At 49.4% G+C, this 19,686-nt stretch overlaps 1 protein-coding gene across 4 annotated transcripts in view; it reads right to left on the bottom strand.

The window, feature by feature from the left end:
• Positions 1-19,686, bottom strand: part of Itga9 (integrin subunit alpha 9) — a 308,053-nt gene that overhangs the window by 273,555 nt on the left and 14,812 nt on the right. For all 4 annotated transcript variants that reach the window (XM_063266145.1, NM_001420002.1, XM_039082700.2 and 1 more), the window contains 3 exon segments: positions 15,959-16,086; positions 14,328-14,434; positions 4,479-4,602 (listed from right to left, as the gene is read on the bottom strand). In XM_063266145.1, coding sequence (XP_063122215.1) covers positions 4,479-4,602; positions 14,328-14,434; positions 15,959-16,086 — 359 coding nt within the window.

Raw genomic sequence — 19,686 nt, 5'->3', positions numbered from 1 at the left:
AGCATTCTGGCATATTTAAGAAGCTAATGTTTGATGGTGCTCACTCTGTTTTTCTGGTAAGCTCCCCAAGCTATGCTGGTTAAGTCTTTATCTTCTTCCACACTCTGACAAAGACAACATGTGGACATAACGATACTGCCCGTGGTCGAGGCAGGTGTGAACTCGACGTGTTGCTGCAGGGGTGCACTGTGAGTTTATCTGATTTTACGTCCTAGTCTTCTTTGATTTCCAATTCCTTCTGTATTTCCTGCTCCCAACAGGATGTTCTGGTAGCCTCTCCCATCCAACAGGAAGCAGCTGAGAAGCCATGAGAAAAAGTCCTGTGCCAGACCCAAGACCAGTGTTTTTGATGGCTCAGTGGTTGAGATTCTACACTGCTCTCACAGAGCACCCAACTCAGCTGACTCAAAAGCACCTGTAAATTCTGCTCTAGGAAATCTGATCCAGTCTTCTGGATCACACACACAGCACACCACACACACACACACACACACACACACACACAGACACACACACACACACACACACACACACACACATGGGCATGCGTGCGCATAGACACACACTTAAAAAAAAATCTTTCTTAAAACAAAAAAGCTCAAGACATTTTGGAAAGGTGACCCAGAAAGTTTAGTCTACCAAACCGACCTTTCAGTCTTCGGGAGACTGCACTGCTGACCCTCCCAACAAGGAGCCACTACTACAGAGCCACAGGCAGGCTCTGTGAGCACTGTCCTGCGGGATTTCTCATGATCTCCCTAGAACAACCCAAAGGGGATTGGAGATAAACCAGCATCCACGGCACTGGCAAGACCTTCACACCAAGAGAGACAGTGTGGTACAGCAGCCCCCATTAAGCCTGTCTTTGCCCCCCATGCATTCCATCATTGGACAGAAAGTAAACCTGGAAGAAGTCTCTCCAGACCCTGCCCTGTGCTGGCTGCCGTGACTTACAGTACAGTGCCTCTGTCCCTCACTTCCCTACCTTCAGCAGACTGTAAGCCTAAATCAGGTTTCATATTCCTCAATCATAAAATGAAATAAGCCGTGGATGCTGCTTGAGAGTCACTCAACTGAATGTGGGTAGGCTGGGGATTCAATCCTACACAGCACCAACGTTCAGACATGGAGTTCCCTCTGTTCTCTCCTGCAACTGGAAGATTTGTGTTTTTAATCTATTTTCTAATTATTATTAAAAAGTAAGTTTAATTATGACATTTTTCAAGCAAGTATGTTGTTTTTCATATATATGTGAGTACATGTGCATATGTGTATGTATGTACTCGGATACGTGTGTGTGTGTGTGTGTATGTATGTAGATGAAGGCCCAAGATTAACATCAGAAATCATCCTCAAATGCTCTTCTGCCCTTACCCCTGATTCAGGGGCTCTCAATCAAACCCAGAGCTCACCAAAATAGCTGGTCTCACTAGCCAGTCTTCTGTGGGGACCCCTCTGTCTCTGCCTTCTGGGATTGTGCCATATTCACCTGGCATGTACATGGGCATGTAGACTCTGGTCCTCACTTAAATGGGAAGCCCTTTAACCGCTGAGTCATCTCTCTGTCTCTCATGTATATATTAGTACACACTTTGCTGGTGTCCCCTCCTCCACTGTTGCCCTCCCATGTTCTCTCCCCATTCCCAGTGGTTCCCACTCTCTCCTCACATACTCCCCTCTCTTCTTTATCCTACCCACAATGCCCCATTGCCCTCTCTTCTGGGACTGTGTCTGTTGGCTTTTGTCTATCTGATGGTCATCAGCCATTGAACAAAACTAAAAGAGTTCTATTCCTTAAATAGAAGTCAGTCACCTTATAATGACTCATAAACCTTGCTTAGTGCCTGGCTCACTAGCATGTAACAAGCATATTACAGCGTGTAATATGTTCAGCATATAGCAGATATATGCTCTAAGAACGCAAAAAAAAAGTCTTGATCGAGTAAGCTGGACACGGAGTTTACATTCTCATCAGCAGGCAGTGTTAAGCAGAGGGAGCTGTAGAGGAGGGACTTGGGCGCTGGCATTTGGAGTCCTGGGTTTTGTTCCAACCAGTGTGTCACTCACCCTCCACACAGTGAAAACTCAGATTTGCATGCCACACTTCTTATCTCTCTGGACCTTGATACACCCAGTGTGCTGGTCTAGGGGACATCTGAAAGGCTCTATCAGACTCTAAATGCTCCCATTGTCCTTCACCATCCCGTGATCCCCACCTGGGACAGGGAGGTTACGTCACTGAGATTTTCCACATTAAGAGAAAATAATGGTTGTTTTAGGAGCCAGAGTTGGTTTCATTTAGACCACAAAACAGGGAAGTAGAGGTCTCCAAAATCAACAGTACAGGGCAGGGCCGCTGCGGGCCTGCTCCCACTTAATCCCCCCACTAGCCCAGTCTTCCGGAGAAATCTGAGCGTCCCGAACCTCTCATTTTACAGATCCAAGAACACAGAACCATTGTCCAATCCCCCACTTTCCTAAGCAGCTGCCCTTCACCCCAGTACTCCCTCTACCAGCCCCACTCCTTACCGTGGTGGGTTTTTGTTTTGTTTTGTTTTACCAAAGTACAAATTCGAATATGTGGGTATGCCACTTATGGAAGAAAAGTCAGGAGGGAGCAAACATCGTGCTAATATCTCCTCTGACTCCACTTGGCCATCATGGAGTCAAGAGATATAGGAAGCAAAGAAGCCTAGGCCGTCCCTGCATGAGGACTCTGAGTTCCCAGGCAGAGCCCTGCACCAGCCAGCTAACAACTTCGATTCTTACAGCCAGGGCTCAGCTGACAAGTTCAGGCCAGGCACTCCCGTGCGCTTGTGTCTGGGGATCAGTGAGTGAGCTGTGTGGGATGTGGCACGTACTCAGGTGGGTGGGTGAAAACCAAATGCCCTGGCTTGGTGCTCATGTTCTCCACTGCTTGACTGATGACACCATTCATTCATTCATTCATTCATTCATTCATTCAAGACAGGGGCTCACATACCCTAGCTGGCCTGGAGGATAAAACCCCAGAACTTCATGCACGCTGGGCAATCATTTCACCAACTAAGCTGCGCCTGCGGCTATGCTACCACGGTTTTAAGGTGAAATTTTCCGTCCCATTAGGACAATACGGTAATGAACAGAGCCAGAGTTCAGTCTCCTCATCTGGCCCAGCCAGGGCCAGCCAAGTGCTCAAGCAGAGGAAGAGTGAAGGCACGAAAACAGTCCGCCTAACACAAGAAGAGGGTCTGCACCTCCACTCATGTTCCTGCTGACCTTTGTGTAGAGAATAGCTCACAGAATGTCCTGCCTGGGCCTTTGAGTTCCGCGTAGCGCCGTGGGATCCTCCTCAGGACACAAAAATTATCTACAAGGTCCAGAAAGTGTCAGAACCCCCTCTTGAGGACCACGAGTACAAAACCTGAGAAAGCCCAGGGAAGCACGAGGCCCTGTGGACCCAGGCCAGTGCTGAGACCTCTTTCCAAATAAATGGGAAGCAATTAAAAATCCGACTGGTTCAGCTCACCAGAACTAGGCTAGGAAAGGAGGGCCGACCACCAAAGGACCATCTGAAGCTGAATCAACTACCTCAGTAATGGCCGACTTAGTGTTCCCAAGAAATCACAGTTCTAAGCAGGGCATCATAGGAGACCCCAGGTGACCCTGTGCTCACACAGCACACCCCACATAGCCCCTGGTCTCAGAAGGCAACATGTAGAATGGGCCTGACTTGAACCCACAACCAGAGCGCACTGAGCTTTGCTGAGCCCAGCCTATGTGGAGTTGTACAAAAAAAAGAAAAAATCCATGTTGATTATTGTTTGGCCCAGATGAAGATGTGTTGTTATGCAGTGATAGCTGACAGATACGAAGTGTTCTCCAGACCCAAGGACTGCTCTCCGTCCAGTCTAGGACACTCAAGGATGGTCAGAAGAGTGCGTCATGAGATCTGAGTGAGGCGGGCTGCTTGTTCAACTTCTGCCACATTATGACTTTATAGACACTGGATCCTCTCTTCCCACCGCCTAGAACATCCAGGAGTTTTGTGGAAGTCCAGTGACCATCCTGGCATTACAGCAGCGCTGTAGAGATCACCCGGACCAGTTCCTGACCTTTCTGATAAGGAGACTCAGTTCCAGAAAAGGATAATAGGTTTCCCAAGGCCCTACAGCTTCCAGCAGTGCCAGGAAGCTAAGAGAACTGCTGGATCACTTGGCTGAACCTTATCTCTGGGACTTCGTAAGGAACACCATGGTCTCTGTGGCAGGAGCAGGGCTGGACAGGGCCTTGACCACTGTCGCCTTTACAGATGCCTCTTCTATGGACATAACTTGGATGCCAGAGTCAATCCAGGAATAGATAACCCTGCTCTCACAACAGAGTGAGGAAAACCAGAGATATGCTAAGGCAGTGGTATGAGGGAGAGGGCTGGGGGCCTGTTGGAAGTTACCCAACAAGGAGGGCACCGCACTGAGGGAGAACTAATCCATGCTCACCTTCATAGCAGGGGATCAGCATCCTGCCTTTGGCCTGGAGGTTGGATGGGATGAGGTAACAGAATCCATGGGGCAAGATGTGGTCTGTTTCGTAGTATATGTTCTTCCAACGATGGGCACAGGCCTGAAGGGACAGAGGGGGAGGGAGGGAGAATGTCAATTCACGCCCAGGCATCGGCAAAATGAAACGGAGGAGAACCAGCTCCCGGGAGGGGAGAGCGTGATCATACCCGAGCACAGAAATGGTAAGACAGAAGACAGTGGGCTACAGAGTCTTGGAGTGAGGTTTCTAGGCAAAGGGCAGGGAAAGCCTAGGGAGTGGACAACGCCCTCCACACTGGGCACAAGAAGGGAGAAGTTTCCTGAGCGAGAAGCGTTTGGTGCACAGGACATGAGGAATGACACAGGTTTGGAAGTTCCAGGGAAAGAAGGACGGTGAGTGAGGAGGGTCAAAAGTAAGAAGATGTTGGAGGGGCAGCCAGACCCCAGCGGTGACAGGGAGGACCGATTTTATGCATTCAGCAGTGGCTAATTTCAGTGACTGGGCAACTGCGAGCCAGGGCACGGCTCCCGTGGGTGTGTGGCATAATCCTATTCACAGTTGTGAAGCTTCCCTCATCCACCACGAAGAGACTTAGGTGGGCAGGATGGAAATGGGCATCCCCAGGAGAGATACTGCCTGCCTGGGCCACGACGGAACATGGAAAAAAGAGAGAAGGGATGGGAAGCTGGCAGGAGGGAGGGAGGACAGGGGAAGAGGCACTGGGAAGAAGACAACCCAATCTTTGAGTTTAGCTACAGAGACACTCAGCAGACCATCTCCCTAACCAGAAGCAAAGGTTTGCGGCTGCTCTCTCCACTGGAGAAATAATGGGTGCCCAGCAAAACACACACATCTTGAACAAACCCTTAACAAGCTCTGGTAAATGCACACCACTGTGGCACCAAACCCTCAGGGAGATGGCCCCTTCGTTCCAGGCAGGGGTTACCGTTCACAGGATGGTCAGAAGAAGCCCTGTGAAGAGACCTAGGGCGAGAAGTGGCAGAGTGGACAAAATGGCAGTGGGAAGGTTTGGGGCCTGGGGCAGGTGAGTGAGAGAGTTACGTGTATGAGGAGATGAGGAGAACCTTAGGGACGGGTCAGCCCTCAGCCAGCTTCTGAGAATAGTCTTTCAGTCCTGGGGTCAAACTTCTGAGGGACACTGAGGCCAATCAGTTTGATGAAGAGGACCAGGGGCCACCAGGCAGAGCAGGGACCTGGCTCATATTCCTCTGAAGGACACACCCTGCTCATGCTGGAACATGGCCTCTGGTCCCAGTGTGGCCTGAGGTTCTCCGATAAGGGGGAATGTACTAGCTGGCTCAGGAGAGTGGGGAATGGAGGGGGTGGGGAATGGGCAGCCCAACCTGGTTCCTTCTCCTAAGTGCAAAGCACTCATTTCTGGGCATTAGTTCATCTTGCTTTGGCCAATGGATGCATTTTCTTAAAATAATCAGAGATTTTTAATGTCTAGTTTTGTTTCTGTGTGTGTATGTGTGTGTGTGTTATGTGTATATGTGTGTGTGAATGGTATGTGTGCATATGTCTTAGTGTATGTATGTTATGGTGAGTGTGTGTGTCTGCGTATATGTGTGTGGGTATATATATGTATATGTGTATATGTGTGCGTATATACATGTGGGTGTGTACTTGTATACATATGTGTGTATGTGTGTATATGTGCATGGGTATATACATGTCTATGTGTGTATATGTATGCATGTGTGTGTATATATGTATGTTTGTGGGTAGGTACATATTTGTGTGTGTGTATAAGTATGTGTGAGTATATGTATGTGGGTATGTACATGTGTGTATATGTGTGTATGTGTATATATGAATGTGTGTTTGTGGGTAGGTACATGTTTGTGTGTGTGTGTGTGTGTGTGTGTGTGTGTGTGTGTGTGTGTGTGTGTGTGTATGTGTGTCTTTAGACCAGACCTGAACCTCACATTTCACTCCTCAGGATTCTTCTACCTTGTTTTGGGGGACAGCATCTCTCATTTTTACCTGGAACTCACCAATTCAACCTGGGGCACTGGATGGCCACCAAATCCCAGGGAATCCACTCAGCTCAACCTCCACAGTGCTTGGATTGTTTTTCTACCAGGCCAGCCTTTTTAAGTGGCTGCTAACGATTGCACCAAGGCCCTTGTGCTTGCCCAGCAGGCACTTTATGATCTGATCCACCTCCCCAGCGTGTCATAACATCTGGCCAACTGGTGGTCTGCCTTTGACCTCTATCATCCCAGAAGGAGGTGGCAAAACTCTCATTTTTAATTTTGATTTTTTTATTTTATTTTATTTTATTTTTTTATTTTTTTATTTTTTTGGTGGTGGTTTGAATAAGACCCCAATAGGCTCACACACTTGAATGCTTAGTCAGCAGGGAATGGCACTATTTGAAAGGATTAGAAGGATCAGAGACTGTGGCCTTGTTGGAGGAAGTGTATCACTGCGGGTGGGCTTTGAGGTTTCAAAAGCCCATGCCAAGCCAGGGTGTTTCTGTCTGTCTGTCTGTGGGTCAGGATACAGCTTTCAGCGACTGATCCAGTACCATGCATGCCACCATGTTCCCTGCCATGACAAGTGATTAAATCTCCCAAACTAAAAGCAAGCCCTCAATCAAACGCTTTCTTTTATAAGAGTTGCCTTGGTCATGGTATCTCCTCACAGCAACAGAACAGCGACCAAGCCAATTTCTTAAATATTTCCAACTATATTATTGAGAGGATGATGGGTCAGGTAGGACTTTGCCATAGCACCCGTGTGGAGGTCAGAGGACAACTTTGTATCATCAGTTCTCTCCCTTACGTGGTTCCAGGAATTGAACTCAGGAGTTACATGGCAAACTCTTTTACCCACCGAGTCATCTCATTGGCCCAGGACCTCCATTTTCTTCCTGGGGTGGCTAAGAAGCAGAGAGTGGTTGAGTGACACAGTAAATGCTGAGACCGGGACTGGACCGAGCTGTTCCTGGACCTCGTCTTTCTATCAGGCCTTTCCATCCTAAGATTCTAGATTCCTACTGGAGAAGCCGGGCCATTGGTTACTCTTGGAACCCTTCCCATGGGGCCCTGGCCCCTAGCTGGAATGGGATGCCCAAGGCCTCCCAGTGCAAGCTCTTCCCCACTTCTTGTATGGTAAGATTGTTATCATCTAAGCTCTCTGTTCTTCCTCCCTCCAGGGACGCTGCCACCAGGGGCCCTGATAAACCCCTCTGCCTGTGGATAGAAAGGGCCAACTAGTTGATCTTTTCATTGCGGGGGGGGGGGGGTTCTGACTTACCTCTTACCGTTTGTAAATTGGAATCCCTTCGATCACCCAGTTCCTAGGCAAATGGGCTTTATTCTTGCTGAAGGACTCAGCCCACAGCTCGAGAGCTTCCGTTACCTATAGCATGCTGAGTTGGAGAGGACGCCGTTTATCGTGGCGTATCTGGCAGCCAGCTGCACACATGGACAGTGTCAGCCGGTGTTTATTATATTGCCTGCGTTCCATCCCGTAAACTGTTTAAGGGTGACCTTGGAGAATCCCTAGGAGACCCAAATACTACATTTTACGCTCATCTGATTCACAATATCCTGGGAGGACAGAGATCAAAGGTCAAAGACAGGCTCCCCCTCCAGAAAACAGAAATGGACTCTGAATATAAATTATAAGAAGAAAACACTGCGCTCAGGCAGATTATCCTCACGCACATGATTTCCGTCTGACCGGCATCCTGTGTAAAAAGAGCAAGATTCTGAGGGACTGCAGAGCACCGTGATTCGGTCGACTTGGGGAGTGGGTTGTCAGGAAGGGCAGGGAGCAGCGAAGGATGGAAAGGAAGAGAACTCTTTGGAAGTGGCCAGGACTTGCTTTGGAGCTGTGGGAGTAGCCCAGAGGTACCGTGCGCCCTTAAGGGAGTGAACAAGGCCTGGGATGAGGGAAGAAAAATGAGGAAGAGGAGACAGCATGGAGAGGGAAGGGAGGGAAGAGGAAGAGGATGAAAGGAAGTAAGAGAGAGGAAGAGAAGGAGAAGGAAAGGAAGGAAGAGAATAAGGAGGGGGGTGGGGGAGGGGAAGGAAATGAAGGCAGGAGATGGAAAGAGGAGGAGATTCAGGAGACAACAACCCGTTTAAACTCGCCTTCCAAAGCACCCTAGTTAAAGACTGAGGATCCTACCATCACCCGAATCTCAGCCCTCACACATCTCAAGTCAGAAGGGCTGATTATCCTCCCAAGGAAGAAAAAGAGGAAGAAAAGTGTCCAATTTCCTTCAAAGCCCTTCTTTGTCGTGTGATTACAGCATGTCCTTCCTCCCGGGCAGCTTGGTCACAAATGCCTGTCTGTCCCTGCCGCCCTCACACACCTGCACTTGCTGTCCACAGAAGGACCAGCTCTGTCATGCTTCCAGGTCTACAGAGCACTGCCAGGTCACACCCTGGCCACGGGGACGTGTGCTGGGCACAGGATTAAAGCAGGCAGAGATGTCACAGAATTCTCCCAAAGATGATGCTATGCCACCCTGCAGCTGGGGGAGGCTGGGAGGTGCAGAGAACGAGGCTCTGGGGTGCTTGGTGCTGGGAGTGTTGTTTGGTAGATGTTTACCTAAAGCAAACTCATTGGAGTGCATTCTCTTGATCTGTGCACTTTTCTTCATGTGTTATATTTCAGCAGAGTACTCATTCACACACACACACACACACACACACACACACACACACACACACACACACACTAAACTAGGAAGCAGTGACAGAAATAGTCACATGGAACATCCCGGTGACTTTGAAGAAGACGGACACAAGGGAAGTAGGCAAATGAGGCAGATGAGAGAGAGGGAGAGAGAGAGGGAGGGGGAGGGGAGGGGAGGGGAGGGGGAGGAGGAGGGAGAGGTGAGAGGGAGTGGAGGGGGAGGGGGAGAGGGAGAGGGAGAGGTGAGAGGGAGTGGAGGGGGAGGGGGAGAGGGAGAGGGAGAGGTGAGAGGGAGGGGAGAGGGAGAAGGAGGGGGAGGGGGAGAGGGAGAGGGAGAGGTGAGAGGGAGGGGAGAGGGAGAGGGAGGGGGAGGGGGAGAGGGAGAGGGAGAGGGAGAGGTGAGAGGGAGGGGGAGAGGGAGAGGTGAGAGGGAGGGGAGAGGGAGAGGGAGGGGGAGGGGGAGAGGGAGAGGGAGAGGTGAGAGGGAGGGGAGAGGGAGAGGTGAGAGGGAGAGGGAGAGGTGAGAGGGAGAGGAAGAGGTGAGAGGGAGAGGTGAGAGGGAGAGGAAGAGGTGAGAGGGAGAGGGAGAGGTGAGAGGAAGAGGTGAGAGGGAGAGGGAGAGGTGAGAGGGAGAGGGAGAGGTGAGAGGGAGAGGGAGAGGTGAGAGGGAGAGGTGAGAGGGAGAGGGAGAGGGAGAGGTGAGAGGGAGAGGGAGAGGGAGAGGGAGAGGGAGAGGTGAGAGGGAGAGGGAGAGGGAGAGGGAGAGGGAGAGGGAGAGGGCACTGACATTCAGAAAGGAAACAGCCAAGTTAGAGCCGGAAATTGCTGCTTCCACCCAGAAAAAATCGAGCCTTTTAGATAATTCGTTATCTGAGGCTCGGCAGCTCTGATGAGGGGAGATCGTGGTTCTGAATGTTTGGTGTATGTGTGTATGTGTATGTGTGTGTGTGTGTGTGTGTGTGTGTGTGTGTGTTTGTGTGTGTGTGTGTGTGTGTGTGTGTGTGTGTGTTTGCATGCATATGGAAACCAGAGGTTAATAGAGAGTACCTTCCTCCCTTGCTTTCCAGCTTTTTTTCGGAGCTGGGGACCGAACCCAGGGCCTTGCGCTTGCTAGGCAAGCGCTCTACCACTGAGCTAAATCCCCAACCCCCCCCCCTTTTTTTTTGAAATAGAGTCTCCCACTGAACCTGGATCTCATCAGTTTGACTGGCCGGCCAGTGAGCCCCAGGAATCCTTCTGTCTCTGCCTTCCCAGGGCTAAGACTACAGACACGAATGGCTATGCCCAGCTTCTGCATGGTGCTGGTGATCTAGACTCAGGTCTTTGTGCTTGTGTGGCTGGCTGACTAAGCCCTCCTCCCTATTCCTGAGGACACCATCTCTGTACTCCAGAGGTGTGGGAACAGAGTGGGAAGGGAAGGAACTTGCTTTCAGTCCCATGGTAGCATTTGTATTAAGGATCATCTGTCCCTGGTGGACACTTGAAGGCACCACATTATACACAGAGCCAAGATGGGCAGCCACTGGGCCAAGGTTAGCCTGGTGGACCAGCTTGACATCCTGGGTCTTGGCAGCATTGGTTCTGATAAGGCCATCTGTCATTGAGATGATTTACTCCCGTCACAGCTTTCACTCTCTACCATCCCACCCTTGAAATCAAAGGCCGTATCCCTGGGGAGACAGGTCTTATCCTGTGCCACAGAATATTCCTGAGGGTCCAAAACACTTTTAATACCTTCAATTAAAAAAAATGCTTCCCAGAAAGATTTCACAGACAAAAACGAGACATTAGAGAAAAATGAAATGGATTTAAATAACACTAACACACACATACACAAGCTGTCATGAAACGTCACCTCACACTCTTTAGGATGGCCACTATTTAAAAGGGAAACGGAGTGTCCTAGGGGTGGGGCTCAGTAACAGAACATGTGCTTAGCATGTGGATTCTGTCTCCAATACCCCAGGACCCCGATAACAAGCAGATGAACACTTAGTTGTCCCTGGAACTTTCTGCATGCTGGCCAAACGAAACGGCCCGTGCACTTTTAGAGAAACACAGCGTAGAGGTATTTCCAACAGTGAAAAGTAAAATTGTCACACGATCTGAGAGTCCCACTTCCACATGTGTACCCGAGAGAAAGGGAAAGTGGGCTGTCTAATAAATCTTCGTGTTTGTAGCAACTTTATTCATAATGTCAAGGAGCTAGAAGCCACCTAAACCTATATCCATGAGTCAGCAAAGGAAACGCTGTGCACTTGTGGTAAAGTATCACTTGGTCTTGAGAAAGAAAAGAAAGGAATGCTGTCCTATAGGCTACGACAGAGCTGAGCAGTGAGGACGCTGCGCTAAGTGACAGAAGCCCTCCTGAGATGACGAATCCTGCCCACTTCTACCTGCACAGAATCTGATGTGTCGAGCATTTCAGAATTAGAATGATGACTACCAGGAACTAGGGGGCGGAGGGAAGAGGGTTGGCTCAATAGATACAGGGTTTAACCTTTGTGAGATGGAGAGTTCTCGGGACGCCGTTGTACAACTCGTGTGTACTTCTCGTGTTGTCTCCTGATTTCAGTGGAGAAGTGAGCTTTTCATTTATCAGTAGCATGCATGCCCAAAGAAAGCACATGTTTCCTCAGAGCATATACTACTCTTAAAGGCTGAGGTGCTGCTTCATATGATACATAGACATGACGACAACAGAATTGAGACCTGAGAGCTATAGACGCCCTCTCATACCCACCTCTCTTTCTCCAGCACCCTTAGGGGAGTGACTGACAAAACGAATGGTTCAAGCATTGTGTAAAACAGAAATTCAACTCAGTTACTTAGCTAGGATTGTCTGTAGCCCCACTTCCTACAAATCTTGAACCCTGCCTCCTTGGCTTTCTGGGGCCAAATGTCTCCCATGCTCCTCGCCGTTGCTCAAGATCCCAGCCTGGGTCCAGTCTTGTACCAACTGGCACAGTTTTGAGTCTCTGTCTTGCACTTTTACAAACAAGCTCTCAACCACACCGAAGTCCCACATCCCCGAGTTAGTATATCTTGGCAGAGCAGGCTATCTCTCTAGACTCCATGCCTGGAGGGGCATCTCATGTCTTACTGTCCCCAACTATCTCCTCCCCTCTATTGGTTCTGAGTCACAGTTTTGGGTCCCCTCTGGGAAATATACATGCTTGGTTTCTCCCATCTCTTTCCCAAGAATGGTAGACAAGAGATCTGGCTCTTTGGGGCTGAGTCACCCTGTGGGGGTCAGACCACCATGCCTAGAAGAATGTGGTGGCTTGGACATCATCCATGGCCTTCTGTGACCGGGACTGAAGGACTGGAATCCAAGGCCAGCAGAAATGGGGGTGGGGTGCAGTCAATGGGACCTATAGTGGTATCCAGTGGGAGGCCTTGTAATTCTGGTGAGAGTATCCAGCTGCTCTCTCCCTCCCAAGGACCCAACAATAAGGGGGTCTCTTAAGTGTGCTGAGGTGGGATAGAGGAGATCAACACAGAATGGAGCTCTTCAGAGGAGACTGCAAACTTCTGGCCTGTGTCCTTGAGGAAAACCCATTTCCCCTGGGAACAAACATCCACAAAGCCCCCAACTTTGACAGCTCGTGGCCCAAAGGAAACCCCTGAGATACAGCAGCTGGACTCACTTTCTCTTCTTGACCTTGAACTTTTAAAACATAAATCTTCCTACAGCCTTTGAGGAAAGCCAACAGCAGACTTCATAGAAAGTCTGAAGAGATCACCCTGCAGGGCACCAGCGGCCTGGGAAAGGGCCCAAGGAGCTTTCAGGGAGCTGGCCATGGGATGCCTGAATGCACACGTGTGAAAACATCACCAAACTATGAGGTGTGCATGCTTGAGTACTCTCAACAGAAAATTATACAAGGAAAAAAAGAAAGTGGTTAGTAACCAAGTCCCCGTCACAGTTAGAAGTTTGTTTATTTTTAACATGTGTTTATATGTGTATATGTCTCTCTATGTGTATATGTGTGTGCATGTGTATATGTGTGTCTATGTGTGTGTTGTGTATGGGTGTGCATGAGTGTATGTATTTGTGTATGTTGTGCATGTATATAGGATTTATGTGTGTATATGCATGTGTATGTGTGTGTCTATGTGTGTGTGCATTTGTATGTGGGTGTATGTGTATGGGTGTGTGCATGCATAAAGGTGTATGTGTGTATGTATATGTATGTATACATCTGTCTCTATGTGTGTGCACCCTTCAGAGGGTCACTCATGAGAGTCACGTCTCTTTTCACTGTGCGTGTCCCTGTTATTAAACACCTGCATAGAGCTACATTTGGGTAAAGTTCTCAAAAAATCAAGAACAATGTTTGCAAGGCAGCATCTGCCTCTGGGATGTAAGGGCTGACTAGATAAAGACACAGAGAACTTGTGTGCCAGAACCCAAGCTGCAGCTTCGAGGTTTGTGTATTCTATGTAAATTATACCTTGACCTGAAAACATACACAAAAATACTTAGGTAGTAAATGAAATTACAAACTTCTTTCTACCTGTAGTCTCATATTCTCTCTCTCTCTCTCTCTCTCTCTCTCTCTCTCTCTCTCTCTCTGTCTCCCTATCTCTCTACTCTCTCTCTCTCTCTATGTGTCTCTGTCAGTCTCTCTGTCTCTCTGTCTCTGTCTCTGTCTCTGTCTCTCTCTCTCCACCCTCCCCTCTCTGCCTCCTGGGATCAATCATGGCCCCGTGCATGTGAAGAAAACAGTCCCACTGAGCTATATTCTCAGCCCAATGTGTCTAAAGACAATACAATGACAGGTTCTAGGTCTTTCAGCCTTTGTCGTGACAACATGATACTGTCACCTACAAGGTTCACACTCCAGCACCACACAATCGAGGTATTTTTAAATCTCTCAAAAATGATCTCACAGTGTTTTAAGTGATTTTACAGTTTTGTGTTGAGCCTCACAGCTGTCCCCTGCTGCATGCAGTTGCATGTGGCCTCATACGCTGTCCCCGCTAAAACTGCAGGTCAGACACTGCAGCAATGCAGAACAGATAGCCTTCAGGTTGGGTTCTGGCTTCTGTGCCAGACTGAATGGGGTCAGTCCTTCGTTCTTAGGGAGCCCTGTCCCAAGTCACCCTCTCCCCAGAGGTCTTACCAAAACACGGCCATCTGCCTTGGGCTGCCGGGCCAGGCTCACTCCCATCCACTCATCATCCCTGTCTCCCCTGCAGGTCTTCCCACAGGACTCGCCACGATTCCTCTCTGGAGGGAGAAAAGAGGTCAGATTCAGGTTGAGGACTGGTGCAGCTGGCTGCTTTTCAAAGGGTGGTCCTGGGGACTCAAACTCAAACCTATAACAAAATGTCAACTCCATAGAAACTTGTAACAAAATGTTGCTGTTTAATTCAGCGTCTTCTTTTTCCATGACAAAGTTCTCTATGAAGGAAAAAGTGTTTCCACTGATGTTCTGGGAAGCCATTGTTACAAACATTTCTCTGAGCAGACCACACAAGCATAAGTCTCTTCTGATAAAGAAAATTGGGACTCTCCCCCCACCCCCGCTTTGCTGTGTGTGTGTGTGTGTGTGTGTGTGTGTGTGTGTGTTTACAAGTTTGCATGTGTTTGTGCATATGCTGACGGGTTCATTTGCGTGTGTATTTGTGTGTGTGTGTGCACACATTGGGGAGTGCATCAATGTGTGTTTGTATGTTAACGTGTGTGCACACATATTGGAGTTATGCAGTTGTGTGTGTGTGTGTGTGTGTGTGCGCGCGCGTGCACCACATGTTTGTGTTTGCTGAACTTGGAGCTCACAGGAATAGCTACATTGGCTGATCAGTGACCCCATGGGTCTCCACCTCCTCAACCCTGGAATTGCAAGCTCATGCATACACCCATGCTGCTCTTTCTGCAGATTCTAAGGGATAGGCTCAGCATACATGCCCTGAGGTATCTCCCCAGACCTCTGTGTATAAAAAGCAGTGACAGAGGCCTGGGTGAGAAAGGGCTTTGGGGAAGCGAGGCCTGGAAGCAGCCGGTGAGCCACCTGGCTCTTCTGCACTTAGCTGCACAGTGCTTGCCTCTCCTAGCTCAGTCTCCTCAGAGTAATCCAGTGCAGCCAATCCCTGGTGTGTACAGCTGGACTAGAGCCAATCTGTGGGGACGGATCTCATAGATCTGAATTACCCACTAGACCAAAGTGAGCCATAATCCGTCCGATCGCACCTTTCACCATATATGATGCAGAAGCTGAAACTCATCTGAATGGTCTTTGGCCGCACAGAGAGTGAAACCTCGTTATTTAACCTGTCCTGTGAGGCCCTATGTGGTGTAGCCCCTCCTGCTTGGCAGATGTCCTTTCCACCTTCTTCCCTCCCTTGCTCAGCTCCCCAGTGAGGGCACTGTCCTTGCTTGGAGACTTCACTTCCTGGACTTCCCAGCTAACTCCATTCCATCCACAGAAAGGTCCCCAAGGAAGCCTTTTCCAACCTCCAATATAGAGTTGACACCAGCACACACCTTCCCTCGGGATTTCTTACTTTATCGTTTATTTTAATGGCTATTCTGACTACTGGTTTTTGAGGTCCAGGATGGCAGGCTCCTTCTTTGCTTGGTTCATTGGCATATCTCAGCGCCTAATAACTTACAGCCTCTCAGGACACATCTGTTAGATGGAGGGAGGAAAAGAGGGAGGGAGGGCAGGTCACTGAGGCCACCCTAAGTAGGAAAAGAACAAGGTATGGAGGTGTCGCGTCCACTTCTAGGATGACAGGCATGTCCACCCACCTCGAGCCATGTCCAGCTCGGTGCATCTCCGGTCAGGGTTGGTATGGACACGACACTTAAACACAGCTCCAGGGGACTTTACTGAAGTGCTGTATTTAGAATCTGCCTTTGGTGCACCCACGAGGACCCTGCACATCAAAAAGAAAAAGGCGTGTGGTCACAATCAGTGCTGGAGAAGAAAAGGCAGGGGTTAAGAGTGAGCAATCAGAGTATGCATCAGGAAACACACACACACACACAGCTTAAGTAAAACAACCAATGAAAAGAAACACAAACCAGTAGAAAAATAAGCCAAAGACTTTGGTGTGCTGGCTGTTTGAGTCATCAGAGGGGGAGGAGCCTCAATTAAGAAGATGCCTCTGTAAGAGTGGGTTGCATGCAAGCCTATAGGCCAATTTACTAATTAGTATTGATGGGGGCAGACCCAGCCCACTGTGGGCGGGACCACCCCTGAGCTGATGATCCTGGGTTCTATAAGGAAGCAATCTGAACAAGTCATGACAAGCAAGCCAGTAGGCAGCACCCGGCCATGGCCTCTGCGTTGGCTCCTGCCTCCAGGTTCCTGCCCTGACTTCCATCAGTGGCGGACAATGATGTGAAGTGTAAGCCAAATAAATAAGTCCTTCCCTCCCTGGTCTGCCTGTGGTCGTGGTGTTTCATCACTCTGACTAAGGCCATCGGTAGGTAACTGAACAGATGCCCACTTTTACCAGTTACCAGTCACCAGAGGGATAAGTAGGGAGTGGGGGAGGGGAGGGAAGGTAGGATAGGGGACAGTGGGATCAGCCTGGGCCTGGTCAGTGCAGAACACAAAGAGGGCAGCAACATTAAGTTCACTTTGAGTTGCAGACATAAATCTGTGTAGAGTTTTTTAAGTGTGTGCACGCATTTGTGTCGTATGCATGTGTATGTATATGTTATACGTGTGTGTGCCCTCGTGCGTGTGTGTTCATGTATATATATATGAGCAGAAGTTGCCCCTGATTGTCATTCTTTGGGTTTTATCCATCTTTTGTTTCAAACAGGGTCTCTTCCTGGCCTGGCACCCACAAACCCAGGGATCCCCAAGTGAGCCTGTCTCCACCTCCCCAGTGCAGATCCATCACAAAAGATCACAGCACAGAAGATTAAGTAACAGTTGGACACAATGTGCGCTGAGCAGTGAGTACTTGGAAAAGGACACCGGACAAGCTCCACGCTCCTGCTCCAAGAGCTGCAGATTCCAAACCCTGGCTCAGTGAGGACTTGAGCTATCCTTTGACTCCAGCACCCATGAAACAGGACAAAGCTGACCATCCCAGGATATTAGATACGCAGGCCTTGGGATAGAACGCACCACTGTGAGGCTTCTTCCCAGAGGAGAGTTAGGAGCCTCCTGGGATAAAGAAAACTGGCCCTGATCCCCTTGCTCTGTCCCAGAGGCTACCTTCTTCTTGGGGTCTCACTCATCCAGTCACCTCCCCACCACTCAGAGGTCATGATGACTAATTACCTTCCCCGCCACTGCTCGGTGAGGCAGAGAGATTGGCAAACAAGCCTGGGGCATGGTACAGCTGGTGTCTGAAATCCTCAGTGGACTTCAGCCAAGGCTCATGGACACTGTCACTAATTAAACACCAGAGGCCTGGTATCAGGCCCCATGGGAAAAGTCTATCTTAATTCCCACTCCAGAACCTGAGGGAGCCCCGAGGACTACACACACACACACACACACACACACACACACACACACACACACACACACATCCCTGCAAAGAATTATCTCTTCCCAGATTAACCCTGGAAGGTATGTTTTTGCTTCTATAGGGGTTGTTGCTCCTTGCTGGGATATGAATGGGGCTAAGAGTGAGGCCCTCATCCAGGAGCCTCGCCATGTGACTCTGCAGGATCTTGTCTGGATCCATTCCCACTCCTTCAGCCCCTCCATGATGAGCCTCAAATGTAGCATTCCCTCACTGGCTGTGAGGACTAAGGGAGTCCTTTCCCACGAAGGCTACACTCACTGCCTTGCTCAGTCACACAGGGAGGTTGGCCAGCCCTTGGATGCTCTAACTCAAATCCATAATGACACTCAGAATCAAACCCAAGAGGAAAGCCACACAAAGGGATAATCCCCCACCCCCTCTCCTCAGGGGCTGAGCCTGAGCCACTGGAGCAACTCAAAGAGCCTTCCTTAGAGGACCCGTTGTTTTCACAGGTGAAAAGAATTATCAGGTTGACAACTTAAAACAGCTAAAGCGTCACAGCCTGCCTTGTCAAGCCCTGGGGGCGAGGGAGTATAAATGTAAAACCCTTGTTCTGGGTCCTAAGCCTCCCACAGACTCACGTTTCCCATCAGCCCAGTAAAGGACCATTTGTAACTCATTTTACAGTAGGGGCCGGGTGTCGCTCAGTAGCAGAGCGCCTGCCGGAGGCGTTGGGTAACATCTCCAGCACCGCGCACCAAAAATAAAATAAAGAAGTTTCCATTGCATCCAGCCGCCTTCTGTACACATATCCTTCTACCATAGAGGAGTTCCGTCTCACCCAAGAAGCATCTGTGATGGAAACAGGGGCGCATGTCTGGTCAGGGTGCAGAGAGGGGAGGGCTGAAGTGCTCAGTCAGAAATGAATGTCTCTATCACAGCCCCATGCTCCTGGGGGCCAGGGAGGATCTAGGATTGGGGCTGGAAAGAGTCTAAGAGGAAGGTCAGGGGGCTGCTGGGAAAAGGTATGTTCTGAAAATAAGGGAAAGGTTATGCCCAAGAACTCAGAGCACCTGTCCCTGCCAGCACAGTGCTCAGGAGTGGCGAGCCAGTCAGCACGCCCAGCGTGGGTAGGGGAGGGACTCACAGGCCACACCCCTCGACCGGAGCTATTGGCCAAGGATGGCTACTGAGGAGTGGAGGAAGAGAATCAATTTTCTTCAAGGATCTGACTGACCCCTGGTTGGTTGCTGGCGACCTAGTGAATAGACCTACAGCCTCATTGAACATATGGGAAGCACCCGACTCAGTGGAATATATATATTTGTGTGTGTGTGTGTGTGTGTGTGTGTGTATGTATATATATATGTATATATATATTTGTATATATATTCTTTTTAAAGAAAAGGGGATGGTCATGGTGGCACATGCGTTTAACCTCCTCAGAGAGGAGACAGGCAGGTGGATCTCTGGAACTTTAAAGCCAGTCTGGTCCACTTCCAGGACTGTCAGCTATGTAAAGAACCTGTCTCAAAATAAATATAAGTAAATTTAATTTAAAAAAAAATAAAAAGAAAAGAGAGAGAGGGGAACTGAGAAGGAGGGGAAATGGGGAAGAGGGAAAATGGGTAGGAGGGGTCCAGGAGGAGTAGGACCATGGAGTGAGGGGTAGATATGAGCAAATGTGTTGTAGAGAAGTATTCTCCCAGGATGAATAGCTTTGAAGTCACAATAAGCAAAGAAGAGAGAGAAACCCGCGGCCCACAGGAGTCAGGAAGTGGCTAACAGGAAGCAGCAGCCTGTGAGTCCACCATGTCCCCAGCATTAACACCACAACCCTAGAACCATCCGATGGTCCCACTCCTTCCAGTTCAGACACATTCCCGATTTGCCAGGCAGGAAGGAGCCTGGCGAGCAGAATTCTCAGATAGCTGCTTCTTCAAACCCAGAGCCAAGGCTTGTGGGTAAAATGTCTGTCAGCGTCTAAAGCAGAGAAGGGACTTGCTGGGCTCTAATGCTCTTCCAGGCCTGAAGTGCGCGATG

This window comes from Rattus norvegicus, chromosome 8 (assembly GCF_036323735.1).
Source record: "Rattus norvegicus strain BN/NHsdMcwi chromosome 8, GRCr8, whole genome shotgun sequence".
Taxonomy (NCBI): Eukaryota; Metazoa; Chordata; class Mammalia; order Rodentia; family Muridae; genus Rattus; species Rattus norvegicus.
This window is presented reverse-complemented; position numbering and strand designations above follow the sequence as displayed.